The sequence below is a fragment of the Musa acuminata genome, chromosome BXJ2-4 (assembly GCF_036884655.1).
Source record: "Musa acuminata AAA Group cultivar baxijiao chromosome BXJ2-4, Cavendish_Baxijiao_AAA, whole genome shotgun sequence".
NCBI lineage: Eukaryota > Viridiplantae > Streptophyta > Magnoliopsida > Zingiberales > Musaceae > Musa > Musa acuminata.
Window position 1 is genome coordinate 44,275,991 of NC_088341.1, and position 25,589 is coordinate 44,301,579.

Sequence of the window (25,589 nt, forward strand, 5' to 3'; positions counted from 1 at the left end):
ACACCTTTTCTTCATAATATTCAGAAGGCAAGTTTATGTAAAGAAGCATTTGGATTCCCAAAATGAGAGATCAATTAGCTTGGACAAGAGATAGCTTTGATTGTTTATGTCCTACCATTAAATAATCAAAATCATCTCTGAAACCATTGGACTTGAGGTGTGATCAACTTCAAAGAAAGTTGGCTGCAGTTTTTGCTGAGCATAACTTGATCTCTTTGCCATTAGTCATCCAATTTGTTGGTATGCTTATTGAACTCAGAGTAGCATGTACAGAGCCATTCTCATGTCCAATACAATCTCCAATTTGTTTCCACATTAACTGCAACCTAATCAAGTCTTTGTAGGTTGACTCTCAACAAGTTGCTCCCTTTCTGTCCAATTAAATCAAAAGATTAATATTCTTCAATCAAAAAGAATCATACTGAGCTTGTTGCATACAAATCCATATTAATTTTATCCTTTGCCTTTTGAATGGTCTTCAGCATACCACTTCAGATTCTGTGAACTATTACTTGTCTCGAGTGTGCTCTGTTTAATTCAATGGAATTTTATTTCTTAGAATCAGCTTCTTGTTTGCTTATATCACTCCTAGAACATGTTTCTTTCAAGTCACTATAATCCCAAGGATTTGTGTGGACTTTGATGGTCTTTTGCATGGATTTCTTGTGAATATATATGTTGCAATTTACATGTTGAGGTTTTATGTTTTGCCTTCTTTAGAAAGAGAAAAAATAGCTTTAAACAACAGTTACTCTGCCAACTGGACAACTACAATAAAATCTATTAGACTTTTGATTGCAAGAGCTATAAATATATCTTTTGATCCTCACAGTTCAGCTAAAATTTCTGCTTTAAATGCAGGAGCTATTACAAGTTCCCTAACATGGGATGCAATGCTAGGAAGCATGTTAAAAGTTGTTCAGCATCCTCTGAAGTTGAAGCTCTCCAAAACAATTCTTTGTAATCAGGTTTCACTGAAAAGATGAGAGTGAAGACACAATATTGAGTGGCCAGTGGACTTTCAGCTGAAAAAGGCACATTGATGATGCCTAGTGTTCTACATTTTCCACTGCAGTGATTGACATCAAAGAATGCATTTATTCTTCATCCACCATGTTTGAAATTTGAATTTATTGTCCAAGTGGCAGCAGGGTTGGAAGCCATTAAATCTTTTGTCCAAGTTATTGCATCCAAAAGTTTTAGCCAATAGATGAAGACATTATCTATGATTTATATTCTTAACAAGAAGATGATAATACTATCTATATCAGGGATTTTTGCAGCCTGTAACTAAAAGTCCATTATAATGTTTTCCCAAAACTTCTGTAGCTACTACACCTTCAAGTATTCTTCTGCTTCATTTTCTCTTTACATTCTTTATGGTCTGATAGTAACAAGACTCTGCATTCTGTACAGAAAAGCAATGGCATCTGAATGATGAAATCTGTGGATTGTTTTTATCATTAGAATTCAGAAGTAGATGATTGGAATCTCCTCTATGATATATCCTTGAATTTTTACAGTTCCAATACCTGATAAAAAAAAATGCATGATCCTTTTATTTCCAGAGAACTCATGCATAAAACTACTAGATATGAATGACACCATGCCATGAGACAGGTAAAGGTGGAATGCCAATGAAAGATCTCAACAAAATTAAATTTCACAACTGCTCCTTGAATTCATCATTCATGAAGTGTATGATCTTTTTTCTTTTTTGTTTTCTGTAGCATTTTGTTATCATGATGCAGATACTCCTCAGCTCTACTGACCTGTTTCTGTAAAGAGAACAATTAGGATGTCAACACTGGTTGTTGAAGATCTCACTTCTTAGTGCTAATTGTAAATTTAGGACAAAAAGCTGAAACATGCACATTTTCTGGCTTTTTCCTTGAATGAATTTTCTCATGGGGCCAGGGATGTGGATTTCATGCAGAAGCACTACACTGATCTCTGGCAACAAGCTGATGGAGGAAAGTAAGTCAAGGCTGCTTTTGATGCTTTTTAGGCACTCTAAGTGGCTCATTTGCTGTTCTCATGATGCCTCTAAAGCTGTTGTCCTTGTTTATTACATACCATGACCATCCAATTCTTTTATGGCCTTCTTGGTGATGAAAGGAGTGTGATGAGCTTGGAAAAGGAAGCAATAAGAAGGTGGTATCCTTTGATGCTTTGTGAAGAAAGCTTTGGTTAGAATGGAGCAAGACAATTTTGCTGAATCAATCATATGCAAATACTGTGATGATGAGAGAAGTATCACAAAGAAGGAAGGTTGAAGTAAATGCTGATGCTTACAACTCTTCAGAATTCACTCTATTTACTATTCTCAGCTTCTTCAGATCCCTAACCTAAAAAATGTTTGTAATCATCATTGTTTTGTTAGATAAAAAATATTTAATAATATTTTAGAGTAATACTAGCTTGAGTACCCAAAAAGAAGATCGATAATACAAAAAATTATAAAATATCTTTTTTTTTCATAAGATCGATAATAGAAGCGAGATTGTGTTGAGCGTCAAGTACAGTAAAAATTGAAAGCATCTCGACAATAATTATAGCATCTCATCTTAGTTTAATAATTTATTTTTTTCATATATTATTTACTAGAATAAATAATTTTGATTGACTTGTCTTATCTAAGTTTATATAATTGGATCGTAACAAAAACCTTGACATCCAATGATCATCCATCAATTATCACACCAATTATATTAAAACAGTTATAATCTAAAATTGTAACCTCACTTGCTAATACATGATTAAGAAAGGTTTAACATATTAATCTTCCAACAGTGGAGCCATGGAACCAAGATGTTAAGACTTGGTTGAGGCATATCCCATAACTTTGGAAGATAAAAGCCAACCAACTTGTATAACTAAGCAACAAACAAACAGACAAACAAGAAAATATTTGCTAATAAAGAAGAAAAATTACAAATTATTGTGTTGCATATCCACAAAAAAAAAGAAGAAAAAAAACCATTGTGGGTCAGTCAATGATGTGAAGTATTATTTTAAGCAAAAGGCAGCCATGATTGCCATCCAAAACCTAAATAGAACCCCACTAAATCATATCAATATTTCCCACCAGTGACAGTGCTCTCAGCCTCCAAACCCACCCACAAACCTTATTGTGGCAGGTGTGTTCTTGCCACTGCTTGCTCTTGTTGGTCCCACTCCACCAAGAGTCCCTATTTAATTGGTCCCATGTCTCACTTCACTGTGACCAATCCAACCTCCACTTCATCATCTCTCTTCTCCTTCAAGGAAGCCATCTCCTCTGCAACTGAAACTTGAAGCAACCTCACCAAAGCTGTCTCCTTTATCCCATATTAGAGGAGAGAGAGCTCCGTATTGTTCGTGGGAGGATCGATTCATCTGCGTTGATCTCGGAGTGAATCTGTTGAGCGATACCGGGGAAACATCCTACTACCCTCAAGAAAGGAGAACAAAGATCGTAATTTTGAAGGGGAATAACTCCAAAAGATCCAATCTTTCTATCTTTGAGGGCTGCCAGCGCTCTTGTATCGCCTGTCCCTCCTATTCATGCACTGTTAGTCTCGCCAGACGTGGAAGGGGATGCAGGATAACTGAGAAGTGGTTAAAGATCTCTTTTTTTCTATATTTAGAGCGTTTGTAGCCGTCTGAAATCTGCTGTGACTCCTATTCTTGCTTGCCTTCGCCATTTCTTTGGGGAAGCAATCACTTTACATTGGTGTCCTGGGACGCTCCTTGGTTGCTATGCTTCTTGCCGGCAAGCTGTAGGCCGTGATGGGTTGCGTGGCGTCGAAGGCCCCTGTTACGCCTGCATTAGACTCGTCGGGCGCCTCCGCGGACCTTGAGAACTCAGAGGAGTTTTTGCCGCCGTCGTTGCTGTGGAACCGCCCTCAGCTTTGCAACTATGAGTTCGGGGACCAAAGCGAGTCAGAAGAGTCCAAGAAGAAGAGCTCGGCCGGCACCAGCTCGGTGAGCTTTCAGTTGCGGAATCTGAACTGGTGCACTGAAGGGGAGCAGGTCGCGGCAGGTTGGCCCACATGGCTGAGCGCTGTCGCCGGGGAAGCCATTCAGGGATGGGTGCCCCTCAAAGCTGACTCCTTCGAGAAATTAGAGAAGGTAATGCAATTAGAGAAGCTGTCAATAGCTTTGTCTTTGCTTTGTTTTTCTCTTGAGGAATGTTGCTATCTTTTAGATTCAACCAAATCGAAATAATGACCTAAAATCAGAAATAAAATCAAAGATCAAAACTAAAACATTTCGAAATCGTTGTATATATGTGTCACTTTGCTATTTTTATTTGAAGAAAAAAAATGTTCATTTTAATTGATCTGTTTTTGTTGCTATTTCTGCAAAAAATGGCATCTTAAGATGGACTATTGATGTCTTTGTTTCCTATAGTTCTTTCAAGCTTTAGGATCATGCATGGTCTTACTTTTCATCCTCTAATTTGATGGTCTGATTAGATATGAGTGCAAAAAAGGCTTGAGTAATGAGAAAACTAATTGATGCATGTTGTGGGATGTACCAGATGTGTATATTCGCGAATATTATCCTCTAATTTATGAAAGTTAATCAGTCCAAATATGACAAGATGTTCTACCAAGTGGCTTATTAGCTTGGGCTGTGCCCTTTTGTGATTGAGCTTCATGATCATTTCTTTAATGGTCTATCAAATATGTCTGCTGCTGAAGAACTACATTTGTTGCTCTTCTGCATGAACACTATTTCTTTTCTGTTTCTTTGTTTGTCTGTTATCTGACATTATCTTTCTCCAATTCAAATAGATCGGGCAAGGTACTTATAGCAGCGTGTTTAGAGCACGCGAGACCGATACAGGAAGGATTGTTGCCCTAAAGAAGGTGCGCTTTGACAATTTTGAGCCTGAGAGTGTGAGATTCATGGCAAGAGAGATACAGATTCTCCGCAAGCTTGATCATCCAAACATCATAAAGCTGGAGGGCATTATTACTTCTCGGCTATCATGCAGTATATACCTTGTTTTTGAATATATGGAGCATGATCTTGCAGGGTTATCATCTTGCCCAGATATCAAATTCAGTGAACCACAGGTTATTCACCTTCCTTGCAATGTTTTCAGCTCGTAAGTGTAGAACTTGACCATGTGCATATGTTTCAGATCAAATGTTACATGCACCAATTACTATCTGGACTTGATCAATGTCATTCACGCGGCATCATACATCGGGACATCAAATGTGCAAACCTTCTAGTTAACAATGAAGGAATTCTGAAGATGGCTGATTTTGGTTTGGCAAACATCTTGAATCCCGAGGAAAAGCAGCCACTCACTAGCCGAGTTGTGACGTTATGGTATCGTCCGCCAGAGCTTCTTCTAGGATCAACAGACTATGATGCATCTGTAGATTTGTGGAGTGTTGGATGTGTATTTGCAGAACTCTTTCTTGGGAGGCCTATCTTGCCAGGGAGAACTGAGGTAATCATCTTAGTCCTGCTTTATTCATATTTGTCATTAGAAGTCTATAAGCTGATGAACTGATAACCGCAAAAGACGGTATATGAAATGAACCATGCCATTCTACTATGGAGGTAAGGCAAGAAAAAGGATAAGAGAGTGCCTAAGCATGACTTGTTTTCCCAATTTCAAGTTACAAGTAGTTAGCAAAGCCATTTAGAATTCCATCATCCTTTAGTAACTATAGAATATAAGATCTGGATTCGCTTGGACTTCTAATTATATTTGATTTATATTCAGGTTGAACAAATTCATAAGATCTTTAAGCTCTGTGGTTCTCCACCAGAAGAATATTGGAAGCAATCCAGGATGCCGCATGCAACAGTTTTTAAGCCTCAACATCCTTATGAGAATTGCCTCCAGGAGACATTTGACACTTTACCAGAAAGCGCATTCGAATTGTTAGAAACATTTTTGTCGATCGAGCCTAAGAAACGTGGCACAGCCTCTGCTGCTCTTACTTCTAAGGTAACTCTTGTACAAAATTTGGTCTCTGCTTTGTTAAAAAGTATTATCTCATTATTATTCATTCTGTTGATGACATTTCTATCTGTTGAGTGATGCTTCACATTGTGACTATTAGTAGGCTTGCTGTGAATTCTCCTACTTGACTCCTTCTCCATACCCACTTCAGTTCTTTTCTAAAAGATTTCTGCCTCAAAACATATCAGGTTTTGCAATCTAATTGCTTTCCTCATGCTTGTTCAGTACTTCAGGACAAAGCCTTACGCGTGTGATCCATCTAGCTTTCCCAAGTATCAACCTAACAAAGAAATCGATGCAAAGTTTCGTGAGGAGTCACGCAGGTGAGCTGAAAACTTTACCTACGAAGAATACATGGTCCCACATTCAAGAAATTTTGGCCATTTAGTCTTGCGAACTTTATCTTTGCACTTTCTATGTGACTTTTGATCAACTTGGACAGATTCAAGTAACATCAAATAGTGACATCTCAATTTTGAACCTTAGAAACAATTTTGGTGATATGAATCCTGCAAAAAAAATAAAAATCTACTCTTCAGATCTTCCGACATAATCTGTAGAATGATCTGATTCTTTATTTAATATGTGCAGCCTTTATCATTTTTACACAAAAGCAAATCACAACATGTTGATCTTTCAATCATTTTACTGTATTGTTTCAGGAGGAGTGTCAGTAGCAGATTAAATGTAGAAGCAACAGGAAGACCTTCAAGACCATACAAGCCTTCACAAGAATCAAATGGTCTTGCAAACACAGCATCTCGCAGAGAGGTCTCTCTCTCTCTCTCTCTGTCCATATATCTATATCTACCTACCTATCTATCTCATTCTTTCCATCTCTTTCTATGTGTGTTCCCAATGTGTCCATGCTTGTAATTAATAGATTGAGAATTTTAAGATGGTCAGGCTTCAAACTTCCCAAATATAAGCAGTGAAAAATTCTATTACTGTAGTATTTTATTGGCATGATTGCAATACTAAAAATCTTTGTCTCTGCCAGGGGTTGAAAATTGCTCAAGGATCTAATAGAAGCAATGTAAAACAAGAGATTCCAAGAGTAAACAATGGTACAAGGCTAATCATTGATCAGCAGCCAATGCCAAATATTAGATACCAAGATGAGCATCGACATGTCAAGCAAAACTATCAAAGAGTGCCTTTCTCTGGTCCTTTGCATCTCTCTGCTTCTACCAGCTTTGCAGGTCCAAAGAAACCAAATGAATTACATTCACACATCAAGCCTCAGGCTAGATCCAGATCCAGACATGACAAATCGGGAAGGTTGGGTCCATCAAATGTTTCAGAGATGACAAGAACTTTCAAAGTGAATGGAGAAGAAAATAGAGATCTTGGACATGCTTCCTCTTCCAATTCAAAAGGCTACAAGCCAAAAGACGCATTTCAAATCCCACGGAGACATCCGGAGCTTCAGGACTCAACATATTCTTTCAATGCCTACCGTTCTCGTGATGCAGTTTCATCTAAGAATAGGAGCTTGGTACTGATTCAGCTACTCCGAAACATTTGCTTTCTTCTACACCACTGGCCTAGCTGGTCATTTACTGATTGTCTTGAAAATTTTCAGGGTTATATATATCAAGGAGAAAAGGTGGAGTTCTCAGGGCCTCTACTGCTCCAATCGAAAAAGGTTGATGAATTCCTGGAGAAGCATGAACGGCACATCCGCAAAGCTATTCGGAAATCATGGTTTCAGAGAGGTAAAAGTCACACATCTTGAACTCATTATTCTGATACCTGATCAAAGTATCCTATTTTACCACAGATTCAAAGATCATTCACAACAAATTGAAACGCATCTCCATCTCTCTTTTTTATTTGCTCCACCTTAGATCTCAGTTTCAGCTGATGTCCACCTAAATGTTGTATTTGCAACAGGGAAAAAAGCAGGGACTGTAGAGATCCATGGAGGTTAGACAAATACATACAACTTGGAGATGCAACAGTCTCAAAATCCAACACAGTGAGACTGCAGGGCTGTTCTTCTTCCGGTTGAGAAACCGAATGAGCACTGTGGAGATCGGCTTGTGGGGATTAAAACTGTAGGTTTCATTGTAAATGTGGATGTTTTTTTTTTGGTGCTGTAAAAGCCTGAATGAATGCAGGTTCCAGAGTTTGTAGACAAAGTTGATAGTGTTTTTGTGCTGTCTTCCTCTAGTACTTTTGTGGCAATGAATGCTGAGGAATTCGTAATATTATATACATACATACATATATATATATATATATATATGATAGATTGGTCCATTTTTTCACAAAAGAGAAGATCTAATTGAATCAGCATATTAAGCCAACTAATTAACACATTTATTTTTTAGTAAAAAATAAGATTAATTATAGATTATCTTCTGTAATTAGTTATTTTTAGTATTCTAGTCTCTATAATTTTAAAAATTACATTGGGATCCTTATACTTATAAAAATAAAATATTTAATCTTATTTCTCTTTTTGAAGGGATTTGAGATGATTCTTATCTATTAGGATAGAGGCATGTAGAGATTAATTCTACATTCTATCTTGAGTATTATGTTCAGTGTTATGTTCATCACAGGTTAATCCATTCCGTTCCATCTAAAAGATTAATCCGTTCTATCTTGCTTCCTCTGGTAATTCCTGAACCAAATATTCACTGTTTCTGAATGTGAAATTACTGGTTTCTATATGTAACCAGAGACTTAGAACGCACCAACAAAATTAAATGTTTGCTGCTGCATTCAAGGCTATTTGAGTGTCCTGAAGACGAGGAGATAATGTTCAGTGTTATGTTCATCACAGTCTTCATTCAATCTCATACTTTGCTTCTAATGTTTAGTTTCACCCTGAGATGCTGTAGATTTCAAGAATGACCAATGCATGTGTTACATAGATATGAAGAAAAAAAATCACATTTTTGATTGTGTTGAAGGTATATTACTCATTAATCATGATCAACATCTTCTAAGAAAAGAAGTTGGCTCCTTATTTGTACAAAATGTATGCAGATTTAAGTACTCCAAATGTTTGAAATCAGAAGAATTGATGGCTATGCTGAAACCTAAGACAGTCATCTATTTTATGGTAATACAAATTTGGCTTACTCAAATTGTCATTATGGTAAGAACTATTATAGGCTGAAGTTGTCTTCCAACCATTTGACAGATCATATTGGAGGGAGGTCAAGAGAACTCCAGAAGAACAATTCACCTTCACTGCCAGAACTCAAATCTGAAGAAGGTGGTGGTGATTGGGATGATGATGTTGATGAGGAAGAGCAAATGGTGGTGATGTAGGAGGAAGAATAACTTGAAGAAGAGTTTTCTGCCTCTACCTCGACTCCTTCACCTTCCACCAACTGCATCTCATATCCTTGCTGTTCTCTGCAGGCACTTGTGAGAGCAGAGAGATGATCCTCCATTCTTCCTCCCCTTCTTTCCCCGAGCTGTAGCTTCAAGTACTCAGATATTCCATTGAGAGCATACAGAGATGCTGAGATCTTCCTCTCATACTTCATCCTCTTCACTGCAGCTCTAATCATCGACGGCTCATCAACACAGCTCTCTTGTTCTATGGGCTCCTCGATCTCACCCATGATCTCAAATGGTGAATAGAAGCACGATGATTCCTGCACCTCATCCATGAAACCAAAGTCCATGACGCCCACATCAAGACTCTCCTCATCTTCTCCACAGCAACCAAATTCAACAGCTCCCCCCAGTTCATAGTCCGAAGTGAAATCCACATGATCGCCGTCTTTATGGGTGTAACTCTCTCGGATACTGTCATGCATATAGTCAGCACCACCTTCACCTGCATGAGAAAGATGAAGCATGGAATTCGATGGATCATTTAAGAAGTCTGCGAAATGGATGTCGTCCTCCTCCTCTGCGCCATCTTCATATTGTGGCCGATGTGCTTCTTCTCCTGGTTGTTGTAGCTGTGGCTGCTGCTGCTGCATCTCGACCAAGGCAGAGTGGTTTCTGGCCTTGAGTCTCATCAGGAGGAGGTTGGTGATCTTGGAAGGCAGCACTGATGGTTTCGAGGGCTGCAAAGAGGAGCAAGGCCAGAAGTTGGTGCGAGTATTGGCACCACGGAGAAGGCAGGCGGCCTCATCGTAAGCCCTGGCAGCTTCTTCAGCTGTATCAAACGTGCCAAGCCACATTCTAATCTTCTGTATGGTGTCTTTGATCTCTGCCACCCACCGACCTGATGGCCTTTGCCGTACACCGACGAAGCGCTTTCGGGCACGCCGGACATCTCCGAGTGCCTCCATAGCCGTCGCCTCGTCCCACCTCGTGGCACCACCATCTGGGTCCTCCTTCCCATCTACTCCATCGGTACACCTCCTCTTCCTTGCCATCTCCTCAGTCTGGCTCTGCTACAAAATTCACTGCTGTTTCTACTTCTATTGCCTGCTGTTGGACTTGTTACTGCACTTGGCAAGGATGGGATGAGGTGCAGAATATATAATGGTTAGAGAGATGTCAGACAAGTGAGAGGGAGGAGGAATATGATGACATTGTTGCTTGGTGCCATCTGATTGTTCTTTATGATTCTAGCTTCATCATCCTGCCATTTGGTCTTTGCTGTTGAGATCGAATTTGCCCTTGACTTGGTCCTTGGCACAATCATAATGATGCTTTCCTCTCATCAAATTTGTTTGCACATCAAGTTTCTCAGTAGAATATGCTGAATTGTAGGATTGAATTGGTCTTCTGCTTATCAACTTGCCATTCTTTAATCTTGTAGGTTTGGAGACCTTGTCCTCGCTGTCTCATCTCCTCCTGGAATCTTTGGACACAGTTCGCGATCGCCAAGTGGCCGCCGAAGCTTAAAGGCAGAAATATGACTCTATCAACTCAAGAACACTAGCAGTCTTGTTGAGAACATGTCAACAGAAAATTGTATCCAATGAACAGCTGATTTGGATCCATGGTACTTGGGTGATCGATGGTACTACGATCATCGACACCACTGGATACAAACTTCCATGGGTTCCTCCGTTTAGGAATTCACACTTGTTTGTTGTTTGCAGGCATTGTTTAGTACCTTCAGATGGCTAAAACAAGGATGATGAGACAACAACTACGGTATTTGTCTGTGCCGTGAGAGGTTTTTCTTGGCACAGCCATCTCGAGAAGTTAGCCGTGGATTGAATCAGATGGAAAGGGACAAAAGGAGCTTTTTGTTGTCATCAATGATGAATGGCATCCAATGACGGTGTCTTCCAAGCTATATCACTATCAGCATAATTTTCTATGCAATTGCGACCACTTTTCTTAGTGATGAGCCTCCAAACATGACGAACTCCATTTTCTGGTCTCTTTCCCTAGTTTGATTCCAGCTCTCAGTTTACTAGCGGTATGGATGTGCTGATTTCTATCTACCATTAATGTTTGTGAGATTGTATTTGTATTCGATGGATGAGAGCTGTAATTGTATATGTAAATGACACCAATCCATTTCTTGTTTTAGGAAATCATCACAGCTGTAGAAATGTGATGGAATGGGTGAAATATCTCTAATTCGTGTTCCTTGACCCAATCATTTCTATGATCAGACCATGAACAAGTGCTGAAGACATGAATGTTTCAGTAGATAAAAGACAGAGTAGAACAAGTGCTGACAACATCTGACTATTGCTGGTTTTTCTCTGAGAATAAAGAGTAATGGATTATGTAAACATTACTGCAATGTTGTATGAGACTTCAAGTGAGAATAAGAAAGTAAAAGAAGGGAAAAATAAAAAATAAAAGGGGCTTCAGATGAAGACAACATCTAACTTTTGGTGGGGTTTCCAAGGACAAAGATTAATGAATAATATATTGCAAAAATATATGAGAATTCAAGCAGGCATCTGCTTTTGCTGGTTTCTGTAAGAACACAATATTATTCTGTATGCATCATAAACTAGAAAATTGGCTTCAGATGCAGACATCTGAACCTCTAAAAGTTCTTCTAAGAATAAAGATCAATGACTGCTACAATAGTATGTAATTGGAATCACATTTCAAGCATCAGAAAGCAAAGAGAAAACATGGCTTCAGATGCAGACAGCATCTGGTTTTTGCTGGTTTTTCTAAGAATTAAGATTAGTGAATACTATGAAAAATAATGCAAAATATGTAAGAGACTTCAAGAAACCATCATAAATTAAATTGGAAAAATGGCTTCCAGATGCAGACATCTTAACTTCAAAGATGAATGAATACTTAAAATCAGAAGGCAAACACAAAACAGTGGCTTCAGATGAAGACAACATCTCACTTTTGCTGCTTCAATGAATACTCTGAATAATGCTGTATAATTTGTATCAGACTTCAAGTAAGCATCATAAAATAAATGAAGTAGAAAAAAAATGGATTCACAAGCAGACAAACCAAAACTTTTCTGGCTTTTCTTCTCCTTGGGAAGAATCATAGAGAACAGGTCAAGTGTGAAGTCACAGAAGAGAGGAAGACTTGGTGTGAGTCCACAAAACAAAGATCAATGAATACTTCCTAAGAGATGACTTCATCCACTAAAAGGTTAGATCAAGAAAAACCTATGCACCAAAACACAAGTTTGGGTATTGTGTATAATATTTTAATGCTGCTGATGAGTTCAACAAGAAATAGTAGTGATCAGTAAACATCTCCAAGTGGCTGCTGCTGAGGATGTGGGAGACACTAATAAGCAACAGCTTGAAAGCAGTATGCTTTCTTGCTGCCAGATGGAGGGTGGCTTTAGATGCCTGTGTTTTGTAGATTGCTGTAGCATGTGATATCAGAGAGGAAAAATTGCTTTGATATCAAAATAACAATCAACTTAAGTTACATGGTTTAATGTATGCAAGATTTACATGATTTTACATCCTTTATCTATAAAGAAACTTAAATTTTCACTATGTGAAAATAAGTAATCTATGAGAAAGAAAACTCTTTATTGAGTTAATCCAAAGCCTATTTGTAGTAACAATCTTTTTAGATCTTATATCCTTAGTATCAAATCTAAACAAATAGATATTTATTGGATAATCAATCCTTGTTTTTCAAACAAAAGTCTTTTTGATGTTTTAAATTTATTTTGCAGGTGGATATAATTTTTTTTTCAAACCTTTGACTAAAGAAAATAAGAAAAATAAAATTTTTTCCATAAGTGATAAATCAGAATTTGATTATCTGATAAAAAGATTCAGATCCAACTGGGAAATATTTTTGTACTCCTCAGGTGTTTGGTAAATGATGGATTTGATATATAATTATATATAAACTATTTTGGAGCCTTTCCTAACAAAAGTCCTTCTAATAATTAAATTAGAAGGAGCAAAAAATTTTAAAACTAAAAGAATACATAATGATCAAAAAGCAAAAAAGAATATCAAAAAATCAATACAAAATTTAACATGATTTGACAAATCCTGAGTATATTTATGAAAAATTTTAGATTCTTCGATATATAAGATCAATTATAAAACATTTAAGTTTTCCATACTCAAATATAACTCTTGTTATGTATCTCTTATATAAACACAAAGAACTAGTAAACCTCTTTATAAATATTAGAGAGACTTGAGAGTAAATGTGTTAACTTTCTGTCTCCAAAATCTTAAGACTTAAAAAGATATTTTATAAAAAATATTTTTAATTTATTAAAAATTATAATTTAGTTAGAAATCTATCAATAAATTTAAATATCATTAGAATTTTTAAAAATACTTATCAATCCTTTTTTTTATATTGTATCGGAGATATTATTGAGTTAAGATAGAAGTTAATATTATGATTCATAAGGTAAGTGATCTAATTATTATTAGATTGTGAGATCATGTGATTTACATTTAGTTAGTAATGACTAGTGTTAATGCCAAGGGATATATATATATATATATATATATATATATATATACATATATACATATATACATATATATATATACATATATACATATATACATATATACATATATACATATACATATATACATATATACATATATACATATACATATATATATATATACATATATACATATACATATATATATGTATATATGTATATATATACATATACATATATATATATGTATATATGTATATATATACATATATATATACATATATTATTGGTGTTTGAAAAAGAAATCAAAGAAAAGAAAGAAAGATTGAAAAAAACTATAATCCTTGGAGGAAGAGGATAAGGTGGTGACCGGAAACACCATGTCTTCCGCCACCTTCACCTCCGCCCTCAGCGCCGACGTTGGCGGCAGCATCTCACACACACGCGTGCCGCCTTCCGCGGTCCACCCCATCCTTCCCGCTGACCACGCAGTCGCCCTGATCGACCGGTGCCGCTCGGCCCGCCACCTCCTCGAGCTCCACGGCGCCGTCCTCCGTGCGGGGCTCCACCACCACTCTATCGTCGACTTCAAGCTCCAGCGCACTTACTCCGCCCTTGGCCGCCTCGACCGCTCCTTGACTCTCCTCCGCCTCACCCCGAACCCCAATGTCTTCTTCTGGACTGCCGCCGTCCATGCCCACGCCCTCCATGGCCTCCACCACGAGGCCCTCCTCCTTTTCTCCGACATGCTCTCTGCCTCCGTCGAGCCCAACGCCTTCACCTTCTCCTCCGCCCTAAAGGCCTGCCCTTTGGGCCCCGGCCGTGCACTCCACGCCCACTCCCTGAAGCTCGTCCTCAATTCCGACCCTTACGTCGCCACCGCGCTCCTCGACATGTACGCCCGCGGCGGGGAGGTCGTCTCCGCCCGCCGTCTATTCGACGCAATGCCCGAGAAGAGGCTCGTTTCCTCCACGGCGATGATCACTTGCTACGCGAAAATGGGGGATTTGGACGACGCCAGGAAACTGTTCGACGAAATGGATGAGAGAGACTGTGTCTGTTGGAACATAATGATCGACGGGTACACTCAACACGGACGGCCCAACGAGGCTCTGCTACTCTTCAGGCAGATGTTATCATCATCGACGAAGCCGAACGAGGTGACAGTGATCTCGGTGCTCTCTGCTATCGCCCAGCAGGGCTCCGTTGGCTCCGGCAGATGGGTGCACTCCTACATCGAGAACAATCCGATAGAGTTCAATGCCAGAGTGGGCACCGCACTGATCGACATGTATTGCAAATGCGGCAGCTTGGAGGATGCTTGCAAGGTGTTCGACAGCATCGAGAACAAGGATGTGGTCGTTTGGAATTCGATGATTGGGGGATATGCAATGCACGGGCACAGCCATAAGGCGCTCGAGCTGTTCTCCGGACTACGTGCCGAAGGCCTCCAACCAACGGATATCACATTCATCGGAGTCCTCAATGTTTGTAGTCACTCGGGCTTAATCGAGGAAGGGCGCGAGTACTTCCGCTCGATGGAGAAGGACTACGGAATCGAGCCCAAGATCGAGCACTACGGCTGCATAGTCGATCTCCTCGGGCGAGCAGGGCTCGTCGATGAAGCATACGAGCTTGTTCAGAGCATGAAGATACCACCAGACCCTGTCATCTGGGGCTCATTATTGGCTGCATGCAGGCTTCACAGAAACATGGCTTTAGGGGAGAAGATTGCCAATTTCCTGGTTCGCAATGGCCTCGCCAACTCCGGCACATACATTCTTCTATCCAACATCTATGCTGCAGTTGGGAACTGGGAGGCCGTGGCACAAGTGAGGGCCCTGATGAAGGAGAACAAGGTGCAGAAGGAGCCTGGATGCACTTCAATCGAGGTAGCCAACAAAGTGTACGAGTTTGTGGTAGGTGACATGAGCCATCCAAAAAGTGAAGAGATCTACACCATGTTGGAGGAGCTCAGTGGGCTGCTCAGAGCTCATGGATACGTCCCGCAGACCGAGCTGGTGCTTCATGATCTCGAGGAGGCGGAGAAGGAGCGAGCGCTCGGAGTCCATAGCGAGAAGCTGGCGATCGCCTTCGGTCTGATAAGCACGCAGCCGGGGACAACGATCAAGATTGCCAAGAACCTTCGTGTTTGTGTGGATTGCCACACGGCCACCAAGCTCATCGCCAAGATTACGGGGCGCAAGATCGTCGTCCGAGATCGGAATCGGTTCCACCATTTCGTTGATGGTTCGTGTTCTTGTGGGGATTATTGGTGACTGTATATACGTCCATGCATCTTTGTATTCAAATGCAGTTTTAATGACTTATTATCTAATAAGTTTTATTTTTAAAAAAACTTAAATTATATATATTATTATATTAATGATTTATTATACGTGAACATGTGACGTGAGACTATAATTTATGTTAACTTAGATTTAATGGGAGATACTTATATGTTATATTTTTAAAAATATAGAGATTATTTTAGACACGAATAGACCATAAGAGCTTGAGTAGTCTATGGTCAAAACCACGTGGGACTAAAATGAATCTTAATTTTTTTTTTAAACTTAAATTATTTATATTTTTATATTAATAATTTATTATGAGTTAGCATAATACGTAAGTAGATTTTAACATATATCAATTCAAACTTGTCGAGAGAAGATTATATATTATGTTTTTAAAAATATAATAATTATTTTAGATATAAATAAATCATAAAAGCTGCTTAAATTATCTATAACCTAAATCACATGTTCTAAATGAACCTTAACCCTAAAGTCTCCGAGACAAAAAATACTGAGAGACATGGACGGCTGCTTGGGTTGGCGACATGCACGACGTCCATCACATCATAATATGCAAGGAAGCTTCACTGAATGGCCTACCTAACAATGAGGTCTTCGGCCATTTATATAAGCTGTACATCACCTCTCACCTTCTTCTTATGCAAATCAAAAAAAGAATCAATGAATCTGACAATCCCGTGTGGAACAAACATTCTCTCTTTCAGACATGCTATTTTGGTGAGAAGTCAGACCAGCTTGTTGTTTTCTTGTCAACTTCAGCACATGTTGATCATGTTCATGCATCGTCACTGTTTGATTCATGCACATAATTCTACTCAAATCAAGATGCCATTCTGAGACTTGATCCACACTACAGGTCCACGATGCTGAGCCTAATCCTTGTTATCTGTTTTGAGAACCTGCCAATGAAGTTTCAGAGCTCTGATGACTATATACTTGTGTCGATGGATAAGCTCTCATGTCGTATATATGCTGCCGGCGTCTCCTCACCAAGAGCTTGACAAGACACCATGGGAAGAGCTCCCTGCTGCGACAAAGCCAACGTGAAGAAGGGACCATGGTCGCCCGACGAGGACGCCAAGCTCAAGTCCTACATCGAGCATCACGGCACCGGCGGCAACTGGATCGCGCTCCCGCACAAGATCGGTGAGTTACTCGCGTCTGCTTGTTTACTGGCTCGATCTCTCTTGTCATGCGAGTCAATGTGTTCGCTCTGTTTGCTGCATCGAATAGGGCTTAAGCGCTGCGGGAAGAGCTGCCGCCTCCGGTGGCTGAACTACCTTCGGCCTAACCTCAAGCGCGGAGGGTTCTCCGAAGAAGAAGACGACATCATATTCAGGTTGTTCGTCAGCATCGGAAGCAGGTGAGTGCCGCTGACTCCGTCGTCCATCCGTCGAACAGCAGAAATGCCTCGTTGCTCCGCTGACTCTTTCTTCTCCGGTGGTCGATAGGTGGTCTGTGATCGCTTCACAGTTGCCGGGGAGGACCGATAACGACGTCAAGAACTACTGGAATACAAGGCTGAAGAAGAAGCTCTTGGGCAAGCACGCGAAGGGAGCAGAAACTAAGGGAGATGACAATGGCGGGATCACTGGCTCGCCTCAGCAACCTGCTCCAATCGATCACGTACGCCATGAGCTTGATGGGAGATTCTACATTGACGCAGCAAACCATGGAAGTTCCTCTGTGATGCCGTCAACAGTTCCCTGCTTGGTTTCACCTTGGTTGCAGGAAGACTCAGGTGGTAAAGCTTTGCGATGCTTGAATGACCTCACGACCGAGCTGGACGAGATACTTCGATTCAACAGCTTGATGTACTCGAGCATGATGGAAGGCTGTGAAGGGATGCAACAGCTTCTATCTGATGCACATGACTTGGTGTAGATCTGCAGCATTTGATGGAGGAATTGTCATTAGGTTTCTTCAAGAAAAGTCTCCTGATCATCTCATCTGTGCTTACTGCTTTTGCTTTTGGCTTCTTCTTCTTCTTCTTCCATAACTGAGCAACTGTTTTGGACTGGTGTGATGTGGTTGGATTGTTCAGTTAGTCTTCTGATTGCTGCTGCTACTCCCTACAGCTCTAAATTCCTTTAACTCACACTTGCTGTCTAAAACAAGCTTTTTGTTGTTAAAATCTAGTACAGATTTGTTGCTCAAAAAGGATCTTTCTTTTGTGTCAGAGATTTGATGAAACAATTGGATTTTGCCTGTTCTTGATAGGGGCACATTACATGAAGGATGCAGTCCAAAAACATTGATCTTTGACACTTGTAAATGTCATAAAGAAACTAAATTTGGCTATTTAGTAAAAGCCACTATTAGCTGCTGAATCTTATGACATTTGTGAATGTGATTAAGCAGCTGTATATGACCACAAGGAAGTGACCCCAAATAGGTTGATCAGCATGCATCTGCAAGCACTGAAATTTTTGGTGAGATATGCTACTTGTTTGATCAATAAAATTTTTTAGGTTATAAGAAATCTAATGATTTCAGTCAAATTAGGCCTCTCTATAAAGGGATTCACAAGAGAAGAGCAGTTACCAATTATTAGTATGTGGAGTAGATATGTAGACTTGTGTGTCCACCAATAAGAAATAGTATAGATCTGCCACAAACTGCATTCTTTTGCTTCGAATTAACTTGCTAGATTAAAAAATGGTTTCTAGTTTAGAAATACAATTAGCAATAGGTTGATCAAAGTTGCAAGAGGAGAAACATATATATATTTTATTTCTACCTTCAGTGATCAAAGCATGGGCTAGTTACAAATATATTTCGTTGTCTCAATATTTGAAAAATAGAATTAGCAATAGGTTGATCAAAGCTTCAAGGTAGGAAATATTTTTTTTCAAAGCACGGGTTAATTACAAATAATTTCACATATTTGGATCCTATCAGCATCGTTGTCTCTGTATTTAAAAATAAAATTAGCAATAGATTGATCAAAGTTTTAAGGTGGAAAATATTTTTTTTTTCTATTTCTACCTTCAATGATCGATTGATTACAAATAATTTCATGTATTTGGATCATATCAGCATCATTATTTTTATATTTAAAAAAATTTATATTGAGATCCTTGTAATTCTAAAAATAAAATAAATAATCTCATATGTTCTAATGCTATCAACTGTATTAATAGATAACACAACATGTGACACTATGTTGAATCGACGTCAAAATTATGAGAAAAAGATAATTTTAATATTTTTTTAGATTTTATCAGTTAAAAGGTAATTTCAATATCTCATGGGTTGAAAACATAAGAGATATTAAAATTATATTTTTACCTATCACTTTTGCACCGATCCAACACGTGGTATCATGTGTTGTATTTTTTTGTCAATGCAACCAACAACGTTAAAATAAATAGGATTATTTGTTTTACTTTTAAAACTACATAAATTTTAATATAAATTTTGAAGTATAAAAATTATAAAACTAGTAGGATCAAAATATAAAGAATAATATGTAATTGAACTTTAAAGTGAATGGCCGACCATTGTGTTATCATTGTCAACCCACCTACTTTGCTTTTAGGGATTCTTCAAATAATGATAAATTATTGCTGCTAAGTCATCAGAGCATGTTTTTCATTACTCCCAAATGAACATTAAGTGTTTGTCTTTTCTCTCTTTTCATCTCAATGAAAAAGGAGTTTTATAAGTAGTGGAAAAGCTTGTCCCTTGTTTATCTCTTTCTTCTTCAATACATGCTTCACGAGAGGAGTCTTTCTGTTTCATGAAGCCACCAAATTGTTTCTAGCATCACATTGAAAAAAATATCTTGGTTCCAAAAATTAGCATTTCACCTAAAGCCTGTTTGCAGATGTAACACAAGACTTATTTGGTTGCTTCATTATCATTGATGCAGGCATTTGTAGAAGCATATTGATAACTGTATGAAACAAGAAAATGATGTTCCTGACCTGAAGTGTGGAAGCACCCCAAAGCAACCAACAAGTAGCATGCATCACTGATATAAACCACATTTTTATGATCAAACCAACTAATAATTGAGACAGCAATTTAAGAATTAAAAAGATCAAATATGTGATTGTACATGTCCAATGTCTGAGCAATTTTTTTCAGCGACATCAGGTATAGCAAAAAAAATCTGTAGAGATTTTGTTCATTTCAATGGCTATGATTACAATTGAGAACCGGCTCCAAGATGATTGGCAGCTGCAGGTGAGAAGACTTGTTGCATCAGATGTCCAGCACCAAGGCTTCAAGATGATTCGCAGCTGCAGGTGAGGAGTCTTGTGAATCCAATGTCCAGCAATATGGTAGCATCCTATCCAAGTTCCGATTGTCTACATCAATGCAAATTCAAGATAAAACAACAAAATTCAGAACTTTGATTGACTAACAAGCTCTAATTTGTTCGAGTATATGACATTGAGAAAATGAAAAACCAAAAATGAAAAAGGAAACTTTAGTCAAGAACTAAAAGAAACTAAAGATTTCACCCCTTAAAAAGTTTTTCTTGACCCCTTTTGTCATGATGGAGCATGACGCTGACTTGTCAAGTGAAACTTGGTTATCTTTCAGAGCAGTCTCATAGATCCTAATGCTTCAGATAGAGAAGCTGATTGAACAACAATAATTGGAGATCACAGGCAGCACAGTATTGCAGCCTTGAGAGATTCAAAAGATTTAACATCTCAGTTTTATTACTAATATTCTTAGCATTGTTTTAACAAGAAAAAATGATCAGTTATGAGTAAAATTTCTGCAGTAAAAAACTTATAATGACCAATCAGCGAATGAAATTAAAGTGACAGGTGAATACAGAATCAATAGAAGCAACGAAAGCCCTTCAAGAGAAACCATACCGGCATGAAGCTGCTGCCGGGAATCCAGTGTTGACCCAAAGTCGCCTGACCAACAATGACCGACATAATTGATTAATACAAAAATGAAATGAAAATGATGGCTATAGACAGAATTAAATGGGAGCAAAGAGAATCCTTACCAGCATGGAGTCTACAAATTCAGACTTGATGTATATCTGAATAGTGAAGCATATAAGTAAAATATAAAAGAAATATTTATATTCTCCGGTAAAAGAACACTTGGGAATGGAAATTCATGACAGAACCTGGATGTATCTTGGAAGAAACAGGCTAAAGTAGATCAGAGAAAATATAAAAGACAATAAGCTAGATGTCTTATTTGTTCTCATAACATTTTGATCATAGACACCTCCCACTAAAAGGCAATAAGCATGTGCTAAACCAGTACAGATTGCAAACTCTAGTGTTCCAAATAACTAATTACAAATGATTCCAGAATATAGTAGGTTCCAAACTACTTCTATCAATTTTTCTCTTATCTAGTGCTGCTTTCAACACTGCCCAAGTTTGGTTGTTTACAATGCCAACTGACATCTAAACTGCAATACACATTACACTTCTCCATATGTTACTGTATACAAATGATGAGACAACAATCATCAAAAAGCATATGGGCTAAGGAAGTGGAGAATCTACAAAGCCATTCCCGTATCATTTTATGCTCAATTTTTAACTATATTGTTGGTATTATTGCTAGCATCAACAAAATTTAGGAAGGTCTACAGGCAGCTGAAGCATGCTAAAGGCTTAGCCCATAGAGATCCAGTGCAAGCCCAATCAAGGCAAAGGATGAATGAATAAGTATGAGACAAGCTCCGGCATGTTGAAGTTCAGTCAACTTTATAAATTATGTAATTGATAATAATTAGGAATGAGCGCTGGCATCAACTGCCATATGAAAGGATGTAGAGATTGCAAGAGGTTAAAAGAAAAGAAAACCAGCTGCTACAAGTAAAGATTCTTCCTAGGAAAGAAAGTACAGGACTGAGGCTTGGATATCTAAAAGAAGGGTGCTGCACAATGCAGAAGACAGATTTAGCAGGTTTTGTAGGAAAATCAACTATCAGATTGATAGGCCCTTTCCTCTTTTCTCATCCATTGTCTCTTCAACTTTCTTCTTTCTTCTTTCGTATACTCTTATCTTTCACCAATCTTTTCGAAATCCTTGGTTTCCTCGGATCAAGCAAATTATATACTATACCCAACAATGCCATTTTCTGATGGAAATCAAATTGAACTACATTAAGAAATGTTCCCATCTGATAAAACACACTCTTTGACACTGTCCGGTGGCTTCTCCAAGGACCATTAAGTAACATAACTTTCTAATCTTATTCTCCATTTTTTGTATTCCAACTTGCCTGAAGGCATTAATATCATATCAAAATATTTCCTGGAGTCAGGTTCTTCAAGCTGGAAGTACTGACTGGGAAAGCAAAGATCATTAAGTTGGATCTTCTTGGACAAACTTCAGCCCAGACTTTTCTAAAATTGTAATGTTATTTTCCAACCTAGACTGGATATATTTTGGCCCAAAGAGAACATGAAAACCATGGCACCCGGTTCACAAAGTGCTTATAGCTAGAGACTAAATGGTAAGCCATCAGTGAAATTTAGAAATAATCCTAGAGCATAGGTACTTTGATTCTTGAGGGACACATTTATTATTGGATAAGTTCATCATCGAAATACACTGACTAACAACAATTATGTGCAAACATAGTTATGTACGATTGCATTAATGAAGAACAAAATAACAATGAAGATAAGACATCAGGGGATTCTTATGCTACATGCAAATAAAGAACACATAGCAAGGTCTTTAAGGAGACATACTAGTGGTTAGTGCATTGTGTTTGCAGTCAAAAGGTCTCAGGGGTTTAAGTCCCATTGTTTGCATCTAGTGTGCAACACTCTGTAATGCTTATATAGCTAAAGGCAAGAACATATAGTAAGGCATATAATAGAATGCCAAACTCATGGAAGGTAGAACTCAAGAAAGAGAAATATAAAGCAATGATTCTGATGACAGTTCTCTGCGCTAAAAACCTTTCATCAAGTTACCTATGCATTTAGGATTCATTAGCAACCAAAATCATGACTACTTCATCTCAGGTTTCTGATAGATTAGGTGCTCCCAAAACAATCACTCCAGATCTTTATACTACCAACAAACGAAGTAATATGAAGCCAACATAACAGCAAAAAATTCTAAAGGGAAGAATAAGAGGCAAAGGAACAGAACAAAAAAGGTGGGCAGAACTCAAAACTTGTATTATTTTATAGAAACATATAAAATATCTTTCTAATATGGTGTTAAGTATCAGGTTTAAAGCATTAATATAGTCTCATCACTCTGAACCACTTTATGAGGGATATGTCCTCTCAAAGCACACATTAGCAAAGGCCATATACTCTGAACTAAAGAAGTTATCAACAAGCAGCCATTTGTTATCACACCCCAGTATGAAGTTCAAAATCTGGGTTGCAAGAAAGGAAACTATTTAAAGAAACAGGCAAACAACATCATCCTCTTGCAATAAGAAATGAAAACCACAGTAGGTTTAGTCCCATTTCCAGAATGCAGTTGTGCAAATATGTGATTCTTCCTAATCAGAGTATAAAAGCAATACTATCTGCCAATAAGACTGGAATCAGAAGACAAACAATCATCATGTATAACTAAAGCAATAATAATAATAATAATAATAATAATAATAATAATAATAATAATAATAATAATAGACAGACAAGAAATAAAAAGTTCAAATAAAAAGGAATTTATACCAATCAAAATTCATTGTGCATCACAATTCACATCTTCCGCTTCTACCTGTGAATCTGTCACACTCTTAACTGTCATTTGCACACCAAGACCGTCTTTGTTCTCATTACCATCATCAAATCCATGACCTTGATCATAACTTCTGTAGTCTCTACTGAAATAGGGAGGATATGTATGGAAATCTACCATTCTTTTTGAAATATTCCATGTGTTCCTAGGACTATGAAGAAGGCACCCATGTCCAATCCCATACAAACCACCGTTATTATATCCTCCTCCATATAGTCCACCATAAAGATAAGGAGAAAAAGGTGTTGTTACATAATTAGGATATCCATAATATGGATGCATATAACCTTGATAGGTGCCATAAACAGGCCATCTTCCACATTGTCCACCAAAAGCACTTACATTGTAATAATTCTCACTATTTCTATTATTTGTACAATCACTGTAATCCTTGGGGACTGCAATCTTAACCTCTACAAGTTTCCCATTCAACTTATGGTGTCTATTCTTTAGTACCGTCGCCACAGGCTCCTCTGAAGAAAATGTGATGAAGCCAAAACCTCTCGGACGTTGAGTGGCACTATCATACATGACAACTGTATCAACGACAGAACCAAACTTCTCAAAATAACTCTTAAGCTCCTGGTGTGTGACATCGCCTGCTAAACCTCCTATGAAAATCTTTTTCGAATTTATGTGGCTGCCATTTTGGTTGTCACTATTACCAGTGATCCTACTTGAACCACTGGATCCTCCGTCCTGATGTGCATTCCGGGATTGTTGGTTTTGGCGTTGCTCACCTCTCGGTATGGCTCTTTTCACTTCAACCTGAGAAATATCACAGAAAATAACTACAAATTAACAACTGAGACCCACAGGAACCGAGGGGGCCACCAACAAGAAAAAATAAAAATTATTACTCCTAATATTACTTTTCCTAGAAGAAAAAACAATTGAACAGGCCAAATTGTTAATTGTTGAGATGAAGGGAGGATATAGAAACAGAACATATATGTGAAAACACTTTGGTTAAATAGAAAACAGTGAACACTTTACTTTGATGGAATCAGTAACAAAGAAACAAGACGAGCTTTCTCTCTCTCTCTCTCTCTCTCTCTCTCTCTCTTCTCTTCGAAGAGCAAAAGGTACAACAGACATGAGAAGGGACAAACGTCGATTAACTTGCTAAATATAAAACCTAAGGATCATTTTTTTAAGACCTGGGACAAAATATAGAAAGCATAGTAAACTTCCCCCAATTCAAATCTCACAGTAAAAATGTAAAAAAGGAATGAAACAGGCACACGTTGAAGTAAATTTTAGTTCTTTTCGTGTCCACTTCTTGAAGTACTATGCAAAGTAAAGAACTGAGAAAAGAAAACGATGGAGCACTAACTGTTCTTCCATGAATGACATGCTTCGCTTCCTTGAGCGCGCGCTCGGGGCCCTCCAAATTCGCGAACTGCACGAAGCCGAAGCCTCTCCCGCTCCCGGTGACCCGGTTCCTCAACACCACCACCTCCTTCACCTCGCCGTACCTCTCGAAGTGCTCCGCCAGCGTCTCCTCCCTCGTGTCCGACGAGATGCCACCGACAAACAGCCTCCCCCCGTCCCATGCCGACGCCGCCAAGGACGTCCCAGAGGTTAGTGTCGACGACGACAGCGACTCCATCTCGTCTCCTCTCCTCTCCTCCGCCTGTGCTAGCTCGCTTGCTCTCTGTTGTTTTTAGGGTTCTTTGGAACCGTAACGAGGAGGTTTGAATTAAGCGACGGATATATTATCTTGTTGAAAAGGGTACACTAACGTGAAACGGACGGTGGATGGATTATA

At 38.5% G+C, this 25,589-nt stretch overlaps 5 protein-coding genes across 12 annotated transcripts; 3 read left to right on the forward strand and 2 right to left on the reverse strand.

Annotated features, from left to right (window-relative positions):
* The first annotated feature begins 3,224 nt into the window (after positions 1–3,224).
* Positions 3,225–8,149, forward strand: LOC103982525 (protein IMPAIRED IN BABA-INDUCED STERILITY 1). Its single transcript, XM_009399471.3, has 9 exons — positions 3,225–4,113; positions 4,782–5,066; positions 5,135–5,452; positions 5,732–5,959; positions 6,200–6,297; positions 6,637–6,745; positions 6,975–7,472; positions 7,560–7,692; positions 7,871–8,149. Exons 1-9 carry the CDS (start codon positions 3,772–3,774, stop codon positions 7,906–7,908), a joined length of 2,049 nt encoding a protein of 682 aa, XP_009397746.2. The 5' UTR covers positions 3,225–3,771; the 3' UTR covers positions 7,909–8,149.
* A 759-nt stretch (positions 8,150–8,908) lies between these two features.
* LOC135609248 (ethylene-responsive transcription factor ERN1-like) lies at positions 8,909–10,477 on the reverse strand. Its single transcript, XM_065102354.1, has one exon. It carries the CDS (start codon positions 10,327–10,329, stop codon positions 9,133–9,135), a length of 1,197 nt encoding a protein of 398 aa, XP_064958426.1. The 5' UTR covers positions 10,330–10,477; the 3' UTR covers positions 8,909–9,132.
* Positions 10,478–14,107: 3,630 nt separating this feature from the next.
* LOC103982522 (pentatricopeptide repeat-containing protein ELI1, chloroplastic) lies at positions 14,108–16,128 on the forward strand. The gene has a single exon (XM_009399469.3). The coding sequence runs from the start codon at positions 14,168–14,170 to the stop codon at positions 16,064–16,066; it is 1,899 nt and encodes a 632-aa protein (XP_009397744.2). The 5' UTR covers positions 14,108–14,167; the 3' UTR covers positions 16,067–16,128.
* Positions 16,129–17,093: 965 nt separating this feature from the next.
* LOC135609249 (transcription factor RAX3-like) lies at positions 17,094–18,113 on the forward strand. Its single transcript, XM_065102355.1, has 3 exons — positions 17,094–17,251; positions 17,339–17,468; positions 17,557–18,113. The coding sequence occupies exons 1-3, from the start codon at positions 17,116–17,118 to the stop codon at positions 17,987–17,989; spliced, it is 699 nt and encodes a 232-aa protein (XP_064958427.1). The 5' UTR covers positions 17,094–17,115; the 3' UTR covers positions 17,990–18,113.
* Positions 18,114–20,115: 2,002 nt separating this feature from the next.
* On the reverse strand, positions 20,116–25,512 carry LOC135585628 (uncharacterized). 8 transcript variants are annotated; one of them, XM_065106542.1, is made up of 5 exons: positions 25,155–25,512; positions 23,752–24,586; positions 20,944–20,988; positions 20,578–20,696; positions 20,116–20,421 (listed from the first exon to the last, which is right to left on the reverse strand). In XM_065106542.1, the coding sequence occupies exons 1-2, from the start codon at positions 25,428–25,430 to the stop codon at positions 23,762–23,764; spliced, it is 1,101 nt and encodes a 366-aa protein (XP_064962614.1). In that variant the 5' UTR covers positions 25,431–25,512; the 3' UTR covers positions 20,116–20,421; positions 20,578–20,696; positions 20,944–20,988; positions 23,752–23,761. The 8 variants fall into 8 exon arrangements, with proteins under 8 accessions (XP_064962614.1, XP_064962617.1, XP_064962613.1 ...); XM_065106545.1 differs by lacking the exon at positions 20,578–20,696 and adding an exon at positions 21,084–21,119 and having other exon boundaries at positions 20,116–20,402; XM_065106541.1 differs by lacking the exon at positions 20,578–20,696 and adding an exon at positions 21,084–21,119.
* Positions 25,513–25,589: the final 77 nt, after the last annotated feature.